The 16581-nt window shown below is 36.3% G+C and overlaps 1 protein-coding gene across 2 annotated transcripts in view; it reads left to right on the forward strand.

Moving 5' to 3' along the window:
• Nucleotides 1–16581, forward strand: part of LOC136043987 (proto-oncogene tyrosine-protein kinase ROS-like) — a 132671-nt gene that overhangs the window by 11013 nt on the left and 105077 nt on the right. For both annotated transcript variants that reach the window (XM_065729073.1, XM_065729074.1), the window contains exons 2-4: nt 1227–1299; nt 9582–9796; nt 15899–16138. In XM_065729073.1, coding sequence (XP_065585145.1) covers nt 1227–1299; nt 9582–9796; nt 15899–16138 — 528 coding nt within the window. The remainder of the gene's footprint in view (nt 1–1226; nt 1300–9581; nt 9797–15898; nt 16139–16581) is intronic.

Here is a 16581-nt window from a genome sequence, read left to right on the forward strand (position 1 = left end):
TTAAACTTTCTACGTTCCATAGCTAACCTAGTTGCAAAAACTTTATGATTACGAGGGCATTTGGGTCCATGCATACCAGGTAGTTTTAATATGTTCACTGGACATGGACGCTCTTATATAAGCAGAACGGGTGCCACAGATCGGGGACTGAAGGCAAATCAGAGGCCGAGGAGACAAGATTGGAATATCGAGAGACAACGCACGACCCACTATTAGTACTAACTCCTTTTTAATTGAACAGTGATTCAGTTAGTATTGTAATCAGGGGTCTAGACCCACTCCCTTGAGATGTGGATTTTTTTTTTATTGTGCAGCTGCGGTAAAAACACTTTATTTCATGTTTGTATCAGAAATGAGTTGAGACCTAAACTTCCTTTCCTGGTTAAAAAACCGAGAAAATTCGTGAAAATATACGCGTGTAAATGCCGTATTATCAATTAACAGTTTTAGAAATATATTTTTACTACTAAAAATTTCTAGAAATGAGCTAAACGTTCTGACTCTCAAATTGAAACGGAATGAAATAAATGAAATGAAATAGATTAATGAATGATAGTAAATAATAATAATAATAAAAATGTATAACAATAGTAATAATGATAAAATAATAATAAACAATAATAATAAAAATAAATAATAAAGGAATGAATAAATGAAATAAATAAATGAAATAAAATATAAATCTAAGCTACTGGTTTGCCCTGCTGCCCGTGAAACAAAACCACTATGAGGTATTGCGGGGATCACTTACCAAATTACCAAATAGAATATCCCACACCAAGCTTCTCCAAGAGTCTCAAGGTCAAACAAACTATTCTCGACAGAATAAAATTACAACAACTTAGATGGCCTGGCGCTAAATGTATGGAGAGCAATTGCCTCCCGAAGATAGCCTTTGAAAGCCGTATAAATGGTTCTCATCCTCGAGAACGCCCCCCCCCGAAAGAGATGGAAAAAAAATTATGTAGCTAAACATGCTGTACCTTCACCGTCTGGCAGAAGATATAAGTTCAAATAGTGGCCTGAAAAAACGGACGGGACATAAGTCAAGTCAAGGCTTAAATGTGGTAGAAAATGTTTAAATTATCTGGGTTGTAGAAAAATAAAATCGAGTTCTCGCTTATTTCATTTATACTTATCTTATGCTTTGCCTTATGTTTCTTCACCATTTAAATGTACAGATTAGTTTACATAAGATTCTTAATACAAGTCCTTTATCCTTTCAGGTAGGAAATACGACGGTTCTTCCTGAAGCATGCCACAGTAGATGTTTAGGGTCTCAGAATGAAGGACAAACAGGTATTCTTTTCATTAAGAGTCTCGTTTTATAATTAAGCCAAAGAGAAAGGCCAAAGTCAAATACCCGTGGCCAAAGCCAATTAAGCCAAGAGAAAATGATAGATTACTTTTCTTTAGTTCTGTGAAAAGATGTTTTTGTAAGCCCACCATTTTTTATGCATAGTTGAAAAAGGGAACCAAATATCCCTACCTTTTAAAACTTGATCGATTCTCCTGTATCCCGCAGCCGTAGCGAAGGCCTTAACGACCTTCCTCTCCAAATTATAGAGAAATTCACTCAGTGATAAAAGATAAACCGTCTTCTCATTGAAACAAAGGTAAATTTAAGTGTTTTCAGAGGTCGCAATTAAATTCTTTTAAATATAGGGAATTAAGGATATTTGAATAGCTTAGGAATTTAGTGTACATAGAATAAATTTAGGTTTGAACAGGATGTGAATTTAGTGACCCGTAGTCAAGTGGTCGCAGTTGTTTCATTTTAATGGACTAGGTAAACATTTGCCTGAATGCGTTCTTACTCACCTGTAAGTCCATTCTGATCAAACATGCGGAAGCTTTATTTTGAAAACAGAACGCGAACAATAATTTCATTCTTTGTTTGGGAGGGGATAAAAGAAGAAAGAATAGAGAAATCAGATGGAGAACATAAGAAAATGTTGAGACTATCTTAGAAATTTATTGAATTCCAGGCCCCTACGGACGTTCCTGTTTCAAAACATTGCTTTTTTTTGCTATTTTTACCTTATCTTTAAGTGATTTATAATTATCATGTGCAATTAAAAAAAAAATTATTAGAAAAGAGAAAGCATGTTTCTGGTTCCGAAAATAGTTGATCAACCATCTTTTGAAATGAATGATTTTGCTTGTGAATGACTTACTCATTCTCAGTTAGCCAAGTATAGATTGATGCTTATTGGTCGGTATCTTCAGATGATGCGACTTCTTCAGCCAATTGCTTTCGATATTTGCATTTTCCTTAATCAGCTAATTGATTCTATTTTTGGTTGAAAAACTTGTTTGTTTTTTTATTCAGTTTCTGACCGTTTTTCAAATCATACCGGCAAATCCCCCTTCCCTTCCCGTGTAAAATTTCCTTTGGAAAATTCTCCCTATAAAAATTTCTACATTTTTAAGCGCTTTTATTCAACTTCGTCCGCTTATCTTATTCTCTTAATCTTATTATCTTAATCTATATTCTCTTTCATGCGTCTTGTTGTTTTGATCTTTGATGAACGTTCGAAGTGCATATTCGAGAAACTAATTGATTGCCAAGATCGTCTCTGATGATCGTCTAATTGATTGTCCCCCTGAAACAACTATCTAGCGGCATCTATAAAATCCTGCTAATTTTACCTTAAGATGGTAATCTAGCATTTGCTCAGCCTGGGCTATTAAACCCCCTCAGTCTCGAAAGGGTTAGGATATTTTGCGTGACTGCGTAGTTTTAATTTCACTTGATTTTGATTTTTAAATTTTAAGTTTTCCATAGGACTGCAAAATCAATATTCTCTTGCATACGTCTCGTTGTTTTGATCTTTGATGAACGTTCCCTTACTTGTTAAGGGAGGTTACATAGGCGTCTAAGCTTTAGGTTTTCCATAGACGGCAAATCTCTATTCTATTGCATACATCTCGTTGTTCCGATCTTTGATGAACGTTCACATGCTTGTTAAGGGAGGTTACATAGGTGTATAAGCTTTTGGTTTTCCATAGGACTGCAAATCTATATTCTCCTGTATACATCTCGTTGTTTTGATCTTTGATGAACGTTCACTTGCTTGTTAAGGGATGTTACATAGGCCTCTAAGCTTTAGGTTTTCCATAGGACTGCAAATCTATATTATCTTGCATACATCTCGTTGTTTCGATCTTTGATGAACGTTCACTTGCTTGTTAAGGGATGTTACATAGGCATCTAAGCTTTAAGTTTTCCATAGGACTGCAAATCTATATTATCTTGCATACATCTCGTTGTTTGATCTTTGATGAATGTTCACTGGGGACACAGGCATCTAAGCTTTAGGTTTTCCATAGGATTGCAAATCTATATTCTCGTGCATACTTCTCGTTGTTTGATCTTTGATGAACGTTCACTGGAGACACAGGCATCTAAGCTTTAGGTTTTCCATAGGATTGCAAATCTATATTCTCGTGCATACTTCTCGTTGTTTGATCTTTGATGAACGTTCACTGCAAAAATATATTCTCTTGCACATACCTCGTTGTTTGATCTTTGATGAACGTTCACTGGGGACACAGGCATCTAAGCTTTAGGTTTTCCATAGGACTGCAAATCTATATTCTCGTGCATACTTCTCGTTGTTTGATCTTTGATGAACGTTCACTGGGGACACAGGCATCTAAGCTTTAGGTTTTCCATAGGACTGCAAATCTATATTCTCGTGCATACTTCTCGTTGTTTGATCTTTGATGAACGTTCACTGCAAAACTATATTCTCTTGCACATACCTCGTTGTTTGATCTTTGATGAACGTTCACTGGGGACACTACTAGAATAATACTTGGATCCAGTTTCAGCAGCTACGAACGTGCTCTTGAGCTCTTGAATTTGCCCACCTTATTCGATCGAAGACATGAGCTAATAATGAAATTTGGGAGATCACTATTAACAAACGAGAGGCACCGATCCATACTTCCACCATCCGCATCAATCAGCAGACATACTAGGCATTACAACAAACTAGAACCAGTCAAGTGCCGTACGAACAGATTCTCAAACTCCTTTGTACCATATTTCGTTAGAGCATTTAACAAGTGTTAATTGTAATTTTGTGATTGTAAAAGTAGCATAATTTAGCGTTCATTTTTGAGTGCTACGTTAGCTATTTAAATAAACGAATACGAATACGAATTATGGGGAAAAAAGCGGTTAGAATTTATCAATGTTAGACAAATCGAACTCATACAGGCAGTCCTACGGAAAACCTAAAGCTTAGATGCCTGTGTCCTCAGTGAACGTTCATCAAAGATCAAACAACGAGGTATGTGCAAGAGAATATAGATTTGCAGTGAACGTTCATCAAAGATCAAACAACGAGAAGTATGCACGAGAATATAGATTTGCAGTCCTATGGAAAACCTAAAGCTTAGATGCCTGTGTCCCCAGTGAACGTTCATCAAAGATCAAACAACGAGAAGTATGCACGAGAATATAGATTTGCAGTCCTATGGAAAACCTAAAGCTTAGACGCCTGTGTCCCCAGTGAACGTTCATCAAAGATCAAACAACGAGGTATGTGCAAGAGAATATATTTTTGCAGTGAACGTTCATCAAAGATCAAACAACAGTTCATCAAAGACAGGCATCTAAGCTTTAGGTTTTCCGTAGGACTGCCTGTATGAGTTCGATTTGTCGAACATTGATAAATTCTAACCGCTTTTTTCCCCATAATTCGTATTCGTATTCGTTTATTTAAATAGCTAACGTAGCACTCAAAAATGAACGCTAAATTATGCTACTTTTACAATCACAAAATTACAATTAACACTTGTTAAATGCTCTTACGAAATATGGTACAAAGGAGTTTGTACCGTCGGATCAGACTGCTGCTTTGCTACTGCATTTTCGACTATATATTTGAGAAGTGCAGATAAGTCATCAACAAACTTGAAATGCTCTTCAAATTCTGCAAGGATAGGGTTGATAACGGCAAGAAATAAAAGAGCAGCTAATTTCGTTCCCTGGGGGCATCCACAGGTTAATTCTGACCACTCAGAGCAGGTATCTTCTGCAAACAAAGGGTAAACTGATTGCCGTCTCCCTTGTAAAAATTCTCTCACTAATAGTAGTATTTGTGTTTTAGCTCCCATTTCTTTCAGATTAGTTAATGCAGTCATGTGTTTGATAAGGTCGAATGCTTTTCGGTAGTCCGCCAGAAATAAGTCGACAGTACTATTAGAAGTGTCCAACCACTGGACGATTAAGTGATACATTCGCACTAGATATATTGAAGTGCTACTGCCTCGTATGCAACCATATTGGTACGGATCGATCGCAGGAGCAATTTGTTCTAACAAAGAACGGTAGATAAAACCTTCAGCTACTTTTGCTAAGTTAGGAGTTATCGATATTGGTCTCAGTTGGTCACAGGACTCGGGTGTCTTGACTTTCGGTATAACACGGACATATGCAGCTTTCCACATCTTCGGAAATGATTGTTCTGAGAAACATTGGTTTATGACTGATGCAATAGGTTTGGCTAAGAAAGGTGAGTACTCTTTCAGTAATTTCACGGGGAGTTCACCTGGGTATGAGGCACAGTTGTTACGTAGTCGTCCAATTGCATAGTGAACTGCCATTTCTGACACCTCTACGATTTCATCAGAACTATTGCTGGTAATGATGTCACACATTTGTTCATCACTTACGGTTGGGTGGGTAGTGTAAATCTGAGTAAAGAATTCGTTGACTTCCGAGGTTTTTATCAGACTACCGTCTGGGTTATTAATTCGTATTTCGTTTCCTTTCTTTTTCTCACTAAGCCGTTTTACTGCGTCATGCCACTTATGAGAATCTGACTTGAGGAGTGGTGCTATTTTTTCCCGTACATATCTTTTTCTGGAAGCTCTGAGGGCTGAGACGACTTTGTTTCTTATTTTGTTTGCATTCAGTATGTCTCCTGCAGCATGGAGTTTACATCGTTCTTTGATCATTTTTTTCATATTAGTATCTAACCACGGCTTATCCGTCTCACATATCCTGCGTTCTTTAACTGGAAAAAATTCATGGTACATTTGCTGCAGAATCGAGTATAATGTCTCGACCTTTTCATCAGTATTTGTTATAACACAAATTGGATCAAAGTCAAAGTTAGCGATCCACCTGCCAAATGTTTGGATGGAGCTTATTTTTATTATTTCTACTCTTTGGTTTCCACCAGAGAACGCTGTGGTCTGACTTAGCGAGTGGTCCGAGGGAAACTGGTGGTTCATAAAACACCTCAAGATTCGTTAGTATGAGGTCTAGTATACTTCCACTTTCATGAGTGGGAACATCGTCACTTGTTTTAGATCCAACACACGTGAAATCCACTTTTTGTCGGTTAAGTTAAAGTCTCCAGCTATGATGAAAGCTGGATTACTGAATTGTTTCCGAAAGTTGTCAACTTGATGCTGCAGAAACGTCACTAATTCGCGTCTGTTGCGAGCACCTTCGGGATAGTATACTGCTGCTAGAATGATACACGAGTAAGTTCTTGGTAACCCTCTCGGTCTGCACTATAGCCAGATTGTTTCATGACGGATGTCTACCTGTTCTCCTGCTTTAAATCCTCTCAAGTCTAAATCAAACATTTGAGAACACTTTGATGATTTTATACTCTCAAAATATCCTTAAAAGAGAAGAAATTCCGAAAAACATTGGAAAAGGGTTCAGACTGAACATTCAGAAAGCTTCAAGGTAAGTGACTGGTGTCCACTCTACGCCCTCAGGTATATATCTAAGAGTACCACTTGTTTTACCACGCTTGGCGCAATCGACTTCTTTGTGCCATGCGTGACGCACGGCGTACCATTCATGATACACATCATACAACGCATGGCACACTTTCACCACCCATCGTGCTCGCCGTCTAATGTCCATAGTTTTGAAAGTGGACAGCCCCTTTGTAGTCGACACATTAATAACGAAAGTAAAAGGATGGATAAAGCAAATATTAAAACGAACAAAGAGCAGATAAGTCGTTGAGTAAAAGCAAAGGTTTTTTTAACTAGATAAAATGGCTAATAAATCGTTTCTGAAGCTTATCGTAATGGATTTTACGCTTTTAGATACAAAATATACTAAAATAAGTATTACTCGAAGGTCTGGCCAATTTTATTCGGGAGGGAGGTGTCGACTGCGTAAATGAGCTTTATTAACTTTTATTTGCAAAAGAAACACTCATATACTTTTTCTACATAAAAATAATAGGGCCAAAACATATCCTGCCTTGCGGCTCCCCCAAAAGTCTACACGATTTCTTTCTTATAGATTTTTTCCTTTCCTATAGTTTTCCAATTCCACAGAAAGAGTTTAAATTTTAGCACATCAAAAGTTCCCAAAACGGAAACAAGTGTACCTATGCTAATTAAAAGTCCATTTTAAGCTATTCTTAAGGGATCGCCTCATTTAGCATGTCGGCGGCTAATTATTCAGACTTTCTAATTTGTCACTTTCAATCATAAAAAAGGTCGGTTTCTACTTTCCCAGAAAATGTGGTTTCCACCCGAATACAAGTCAAACGTTTAAGACCCTGTCCTCGCCTCTGGGAAATCAAATGAGTTCCCTGTAAGAAGTAAACGTTTCAAATGTATTTAAATATCTAACTATTACAGGCATCAGCAGTACAAAGTAGATTGAAATAATTTTAGTAGATTTTATGTTTCATGCACACTAGGCTTGTACCAAGGGGGGATTCAGGGAAAGGGATCCAACTACGAAAAAGCCTCAGTAATTTATCCCCATGTTTAAAAAATGGTTTCGTATGTGTGCGCTATATTTGTCATTTCTGAGGGTGAGGGAGATGTTAAGACCGAGCTTTGCCCTCCTCTTTCTCTGAATAAGGCTTTAATGCTCTCATAAGACTCCGATTTGATTCGGGGTAGGCCTAAAGAGTTACAGTACTTGTGGGATTTTTTTTTCTCGCATAATGCAGGAATCTTCAACTCGTGATGAAGCTCTTCAGAATGGACTAAGGATCATTCCTTCAATTTTCTTAGTATTTTAATGTTAGTAAAGATAAACTATGAATTTTATAGGCTTTTTGATTGAATGAAAATTTATTTAATGTTATGACGAGTAGTTATATTTTGAATGTTTTCAAGTGTTTACATTGTATTTTACTATTGATTTCCCCTAATAACATCTCAAATTGAAACTTTGAGCATACCCATGAAAGCGAAAATACACCAAAAGAGCCACTTTTTGGATTGAAAAGTGACAAAGCATCATTAATTTAGTAAAATTCAATACCTAACTGATGTAAAGAAGTGCCATAAGAGTACAAAGACACATCTGGCAGTACTGGACCAAGTACTGGTTACACTAGGCTGGTGGAAGTAGTCACTTATTAAACCCTATTCATTATCCTGCTTCGTTTAATCATCTTTAAGGGTCTGCTTTTGCTCTTAAATGAAAACTCCAGCACCGACTGGTCCACGTGACAGAACTCTACGCGACGGGAACCATGTTCTGGATAATTAGTCAGACCCCTATTAACTGTTTTTCAAAGAAGGTCCCAAAAATGAGGAGTTCAATCCCAGCAGTTTACCTAAAAAAACAATTGTTTTGCATCAGGTAGTTTAGTGCTGTGATGAATCTAGGGTAAGTACAGTGGCAGTAACATTTGTTTTGGTTAAAAATAATCAGGATAGTAATGGCTTGTTTAGACTCTTTAGTAAAGATGGTAAATATAGTGAAGGTGTTAAGATCTGCACTAGAGACAAGGTTATATTAGCTTTTATTCAGAAATCATGCCTCATTTATAAAAAAAAAATGTTGTAGGTTTTACCACAAAATCATCCGCCACAGTCTTCACAGTCTTTTCTGTCACAGTCTTCTTTTATTGCCCTTAAAATTATTTTCTGAACATTTTTATCATTTAAATGTTTTTTCTCCTAAGAGCTGCTACTGTTTTGTTTTTTTATAGGCCAATTTCGAAATAAGTTCACCATTACGAGTGAAGTTAATCTTCAAATTCAATCTTCGAAAGCTAAATCAGTTGTAGCAAAAATCATCCGCTTCAATTATTAAAGGTCGCTATTGACAATTGACTGACTCAATCCTTAGTCTTAAACCCAGTGTCCCACCCAAGAGAACTCAAATGGATATTATGGGAAGTGGAATCTTTGTAGACCTCTTAGTTCAGATCTGGTCAAGGAAATATGCCCTTTCCTAAATCTTGCTGATCACTCGTGTTTCTGCTTTCGGGGCCACATCCTCTCCTCCTAAATGTAAATATTTTGTGTTTTTTTTTCGCGTTTTTCCAAAGTAGAGTTTGCATGTTTCTTGTGTTCTTCTAGTATATTGTTTTAAGTCACTAACTTCAGTCTGGGGAATTACAGGAGCCTCACAAGAGGTTCTTCCTGAGGTAGTTTCTCCGTCAGGATTTGACCTTGAAATGTAAAGTTTACTGTTTTTTGGTGACTGCAGGCATTGGCACCTTTCCTTAGATGTAAAAAATTGTGTTTTTGCATACCCCAACGTATATCACATAGTTTGCATGTTCTCTGTGGTTTTCTTTCTAGCTAGTATGAGTCACTAAACATTTTAATATTTACAGAAGCTTTGCCTGAGCCAAGAGTCATTTTGGGTGCAATATTATCGACAAGCCTCCAACTGACTGTCATCCAGCTAAAACAGTCAGTAGATGGTTATTTTCAACTACAGTATGTCAGGCCAGAAGCTGATTCTAACTGGAGAACTGTGGAAAATGCCACAGAGTATAACCAAACTGTGTGGACTGTACATAATCTCCAGCCATATACTTTTTATCAAGTAGGACTTCATTTTTTTCTTTTTTTTTTCGTTTTTGGATTTTGTAGAGGATTTGTGTTTTTTTTACTGCCAAACATGGTGGAATTTTGTAGTTCATAATTTATGTAAGTATCAGGCTTCAGTCGTTATCTGTAATTAATCAGGCACTGAAAAATAGAACAATTTCATGACTCTCTAAACTGAAATATACGGAGCAAAATATAGTGGAAGTATAATGGTGACTAAGTAAATCTCACTAAGCATATACTCTCTAAAAGCACATGATTCCAGAGGTGGTCTCAATATAAGCGACTCAACTTATAATTAGAGTTAAAATACTAAATAGAGGATGTGGGAGCTGCCCAACCTCTTCTTAATTTATCAAATTGTTTTCGGTTACAAAATAATTAGGCTAGAAATGAAAATGATAATAAAAAGGTTCGATATCCAACCGAAAACAACGTAAAAGGAAACAAACCCAGAAGTGGCTCAGTGATTCAAAAGACGTCAACGAGGTCTATTAGAAAACTGTGCCAATCGATACATTGGCCTACCATATTTAAGTCAATTTAAACCCAGAAGTGGCTCAGTGATTCAAAAGACGTCAACGAGGTCTATTAGAAAACTGTGCCAATCGATGCATTGGTCCTACCATATTTAAGTCAATTTAAACCCAGAACTGGCTCAGTGATTCAAAAGACGTCAACGAGGTCTATTAGAAAACTGTGCCAATCGATGCATTGGTCCTACCATATTTAAATGAATTTAAACCCAGAAGTGGCTCAGTGATTCAAAAGACGTCAACGAGGTCTATTAGAAAACTGTGCCAATCGATGTATTGGTCCTACCATATTTAAGTCAATTTAGTGTCTGTAATTACCTCATCGTCACAGATTGTGTTTGTCATTGCCATTGAATCAATAAGACAAATTAGCAATAATTTGATAAGGCAAGACGGTGGGACAAAAACTTTTTTTGTTTTCTCAATTACGGTATAATCAATTGTTCTCTCATGTTAAATTTACAAGGTTAAATGGTGAACGGCTTAATATCCTTACCTGTTCCAAAGATGTTACAAATACGCCTTTTTGATAACTTGGATGCAAGTAGTGTCTTTTGATTGAGATTTAAATACATTTCAACATTCCCCAAAATTTCACCATAATACCCTTAGCCTTTTTGGGAACAAACAGGATCCAACATTCTCCCTTATCCCAATGGTAATTCACGATGTTTTTTTTTTGTGTTATTTTTTTTTTTGCTATTTGATAAAAAAACCCCGTCATAACCAAGATTACTGAAAAGGACAAATTAATGCGATTTGACAGTTCAGTATGTACTAATAGTTATTCCTGACCGTTTTAATAACTTTGGGTCTAAACAAAAACTTTGGGTCTTACAAAAGAAAAAAAGGTATTTTGTTTTCAGTAAGTGCAAATTACACTCTGGTCTTGAGAAAGCATAGGGGCGTTAGCTCCACTCTTATCGTGGTAGTTTTTGTTTGTTTTAAGTTTAACTTGGTTATTTATTGTAATTTCGATTCTTGCTAGGCTTCGTTTAGTTATTATTAGTGACTTATGGTAGTTTTACGTAGTTTTATGGCAGATTCAAAGTTGTCATTTTTATTTTCGAATCTCAGGGACATATCTATTGAAATTTGTTTTCATGCAAACGTTCCCCCAGTTATTGGTGGATCCTGCCAATGTAAGATTTCCCACATGAACAAGGGACTCTGCAGACACCACTACCCATTGTATTATCATTTTATCATTATCCGAGTTGAAAAATGTTCAACTTTTTGTACAGTTTTGAAAGAAACAGAGAGATTATGTTGTTGTTGTTTTTTTCATGGTAAAGTGGTGAAAGTTTTGTTCTCAATTGCCGGAGTAACTGAATCAAGGGGGGAGGACTCCCTATTTTCCTGTATTACCTTTTTCAATAGTCTATCTATTATATTTTCAATAAGGTTAATTTGGTAGTCATTGCGGAATAGAACATCTTTAACATAATCTAATTCAGAACTTACATGATTATGTGAACAGATTTTTAGAACTCTGTCGAATAATGAGATTATCACCCCTCTTTTCACAGAAGGAGGGTGATTTGACGAGAAATGTTGATACCGATCATTACGTTTCGGCTTTCTATGCATAGAAAATTCAAGCCGAGGAGTATTTCTTATAATTAAAACACCCAAGAAAGTGAACTTTCCTGAATCTTCTAGTTCTATCGTGGATTGAAGATCCTTCAATCTTCACAATAAGTGAATCTTCAATTCACAATAGAACTGGAAAATTCAGAAAAGCTGCCTTTCTTGGATGTTTTAACTATTAAGTCTCTGATTGTTTTAAAAATTAATTGTAAGAAAGTTGTAAGAAAGACTCAAACTTTAGCGTAAAGAGCGTGGCGTTGAGCAGGGGACAACTCCCCTAAGGACACTCCTTTTCATATGCGGAATACTTTCTGTTCGTTCTAAGTTTTAATGTCGCTCCTTACTTGCAGTTTTAAAGAAATATTTTTTTATTTAATCTAATGAAAATCAAAGTTGCACTAAGTCAAAAACTACTATGAGGCAAAGAATTCTTGTTCAATCCGTGAATTTTTATTTCATTTATTTATGGCTGGTTTTTTGATTCAGTATCTATTCTGCTCTTGTTAGGTTCATTTCGAAAAGTTAGATTATATTTTTTTTCTTAGAGTACTGAGGACAACTTGGTGAAGGTGTTCTGGCTGACAAAATCCTCGTTTTCTCCCCTATTTGATTTTATTTCTCATTTATTAGATTCTTTCCTCTCTTGGTTTCATACATCATCTATAGCTAGTGTGGTCTTAGAATGCATTTACCAGAAGAAAATCACGGCTGTGTTTTTATTTTTTTTTTGTCTACCCCAGGGATAATCGTATTGAACGAAAGGTTCTAGCATATCGGCAGAGAGCTTATTCAAACGGAAAATAAAAGTTCTTGTATCCTCTTTAAGCAACCGTAAAGATTCGAGGGTGACTAGCCCCCTCTTACGCCCTTTTCACCTTAGTTAAACGGTCGAGTAAATATGCCGTTGGTGATGGCATGACCCTTCTTAGCCCCTGGGGAGAGTGCTGTATGTTATTAAAGTTGGCCATTATTTACGTATGGTGTTTGCTATTGGGAAATATACAGATACTTTTTGGGTCGAGGGGGATTTCTGTTAAGGGATTTTCTGCGGGGAGAGTTTTTCATGGAGAGGGAAGTTTTCGAGGTTGAACTACCCAGGGAAAATTGTGTACTGGGAGAATTGTCCGTGGGAAATTTCCAAAAGGTCAGAATTGTCTGAAGGCTTTTCTGTGGGGAATTTCCGTGGGAAAAATTCTCCATGGGGGAATTTTTGAGGGGAGAAATTCTGGTACTTAAGTGTTATACGAGAAACACTCGAGAAGTGAAGCTTGGTTAATGCTAATGAAATATACCCAAGTAAGATAAAAATATTATTGTTTAGAAATAAATTTGGGCTATATATTTGCACATTACGGGGGAGGGAGGGGGGTAAAGTATAGCATATATTAAATACGTAACTTTAAAAAACCTATTCTAACCTAACCAAAATACCAACTTAATATTTAATTGAAATATAGCTATCCATGGTCAGACGCTATATTCTATCACTATACATTGCAAACTAACCGGGATGAAAACCAGGTAATGTCTCGAGTGTTTCCCGTATAATACGTAAGTACAAAAATTCTCCTTGGGTGAACTGTCTGAGGGAGCAACTTTCAACCGGGGGGGGGGATCCAGAAACCCTTTCTACGGAGGGGGATTACCGGCAGCATTTTTAAAATTAACGAAAATTAAATATTTCTTCAAACATAAGTATACTAAGGAGAATGGTTTTATTTTGCTTTTTATGACTTCGTATGGCTTTATTTTTTTTTGTTTTTTAGGTTTATTTTGCAAGGATATTGCGTTTCTTACCCTTTAGATGTAGTGGATTCACTAGCGTGCAATGCATTTAAGAGCATTCTAAATCGTTTGCTTCTTTTCTCAGGGTGTATTGAACCTATCCCCTCTCTGTCTGTGCCTCTGAATTAGCCCCCCCTCAATTAGCTTGAATCCCTCTGAAAGTAGTTCTTGCGCCAGTGAAACATCATTATCGTGCTAGAAAACGACAGTAAGAATTTCTCAACCTATTTTTTCTTCAGAGTTAGATAGGCAGATAGGTGTGGTAATACTAGCATGCAGCAGGAAGATTACGTAGGGGTGCTTGAGAAATATAGAATCACATATTAAAAATGTTAACATATTATCTAAACGAAAGCAAATAAAGAAATAATACTATTTAAAATAGCTCCAATAGAAAGTGAGCGTTATTAATGTTAATTAAATAAAAAAACAAGTTTTTTTTAACTGAAGGTAAGGAGCGACATTAAAACTTAAAACGACTGAAATTACTCCGTATATGAAAGGGGCTGTTCTCTCTCCAACGCCCCGCTCTCTACGGTAAATTTTAACTCTTTCTCTCAACTCTACTTTTTTAAACATTGAAAAACTTTAGCGTAAAGAGCGGGGCAATGAGGAGGGAACAGCCCCTTTTATATACGGAGTAATTTCTGTTCGTTTTAAGTTTTAATGTTGCTCCTTACTTTCAGTTAAAAATACTTGTTTTTTATTTATTTAATTTCTGAAATTTTTTGAATTCATGCATGTTTTGATTTTGGCTCTCCGCATATGAATGATTAAAACGAAATTCGCATATTAATTTTATTTTTTTTGGCTAAATGGCTTTTTCATAGTTATGATCGGACGATTTTGAGAAAAAAGGAGCGAAGGAGGAGGCCTAGATACCCTCTAATTTTTTGGCTACTTAAAAAGGCAACTAGAACTTTTAATTTTTTACGAACGTTTTTATTAGTAAAAATATACGCAGGATACGAATTTACTTAGGTACTTAATTTCTATATTCGTATGTTTTTTTAAGTATATGAGGGGGTTTGCCCCCTCGTCAATACCTCGCTCTTTACACTAAAGCTTAAATTTTGTCCCAATTCCTTAAGAATGACCCCTGAATCACAAAGGCCGTAGAGTAAATAGCTGAAATTACCAAAAATACTTGAGCGTAAAGAGCGAGATGTTAGGAGGAGGTGAACCCCTCATATATGTAACAATTTCTGTTCGTTTTAAGTTTTAACGCTGCTCCTTACTTTCAGTTGAAAAAACTTTTCATATTTATTTTTCCATTGTTTATTTTTATGCTAGAAATTCCTGCGCCCCCTTTGTAGAAACTCTCTTCCCCCATGACAAATTCCTCCATAGAAATTCCTCCCCCACATAACCCCCTCCCCCAACCAAAACAAAATCCCCCTGAAAATGTCTCTACACTTCCCAATAGCCAATGGTGTATGCAAACACTGGTCAAAGTTTGTAACTTCCAGTCCCTCCCAAGGGGACTGTGCGGGACCAAGTCGTCCTTAAAGACATGGTTATTAAGTTTTTCGACCTATGCTGAATAAATTGTCTATCTCAGAATTCTGAGTTTTTTGGTCACTTAAAAAGGGCAATAGAACTTCTAATTTCCGTTAGAATGAGCCCTCTTTCTAGACATTCTAGGACCACTGGGTCGATGCGATCACTCCTGGGAAAAAAAACAAATGAACACGCATCCGTGATCTGTTTTCTGGCAAAAAATACAAAATTCCACATTTTTATAGATAGGAACTTGAAACTTGTACAGTTGGGTTTTCTGATACGCTGAATTTGATGGTGTGATTTTTGTTAACATTCTATGACTTTTAAGGGGTGTTTTCCCTCTATTTTCTAAAATAAGGCAAATTTTCTCAGGCTCGTAACTTTTGATGGGTAAGACTAAACTTGATGAAACTTACATATTATAAGTCAGCATTAAAATGCGATTCTTTTGATGGAACTGTTGATATCAAAATTTCGTTTTTAGAGTTTCGGTTACTATTCATCAGGGTCACTCCTTACTTACTTAGGGTCACTTCGTTACCACGAACTGTTTGATAAGAAAACTGAGTGGAGAAAAAACTTGGAGGCCATGTTTAACATTGACAGGCTGATTTTTTGGAAATCTTATTTTTCTCAAAGGATTATTTTTCAATAAATGATTTTAATAATTCTGTTTTTTTCAGTTTCGTCAAGTATACTTTAGCTCAGATGGAAGTCCTCCAATTTTTTCTCTCCCAAGCACAACAGTAAGGACACTAGCGGCTGGGCCTCCTTCATCATCCCCAATCGTTATTGAGGCCAAAGCACTGGATACACAGAGAATAGCTATTAATTGGAAAGCCCCTGAACATCCCAATGGTGAAATTATCAACTACCATCTTAGATTTTATGAAATGAATGGAAATCCGGAGGTCCAAGTGAAGGTAGCGTTGTTTTGATAGTTTTATACCCAAAAATTTATGCCCAAAAATAAAAGACAGAAAGACACTATATTTAATCCCATAAGAGATAATATAATACTTGAAGTCCCAAGAGTTACAAGCGAATCTTCCTCTATTGTGCTGTTACAACGACTGTAAAAATGGTGCTGAAGCTCAATCATTTGTTGAAATTAGCTCTCATGAAAGAAAACAACCATCTACTCTTCTTTAAGATAAAAAACGAAATAAACAATAATTATCTTGGTGAAATGCTCCATTAGACCTAATTTTGCTCCCAAGTCTGAATCACGGTATTTAAAGTAATTTCTTTTAATATTAATTGGGGTTTTCTGTCAAAACTTGTTCTGAACAGGTTTTCTGCCAATTTTTTTTTTTGCAATTTATATGAATTTTCATGTGCTGATTGGCGAACATAGTACACAAGT

The sequence above is a fragment of the Artemia franciscana genome, chromosome 2, assembly GCF_032884065.1.
Source record: "Artemia franciscana chromosome 2, ASM3288406v1, whole genome shotgun sequence".
NCBI classification, from domain to species: Eukaryota; Metazoa; Arthropoda; class Branchiopoda; order Anostraca; family Artemiidae; genus Artemia; species Artemia franciscana.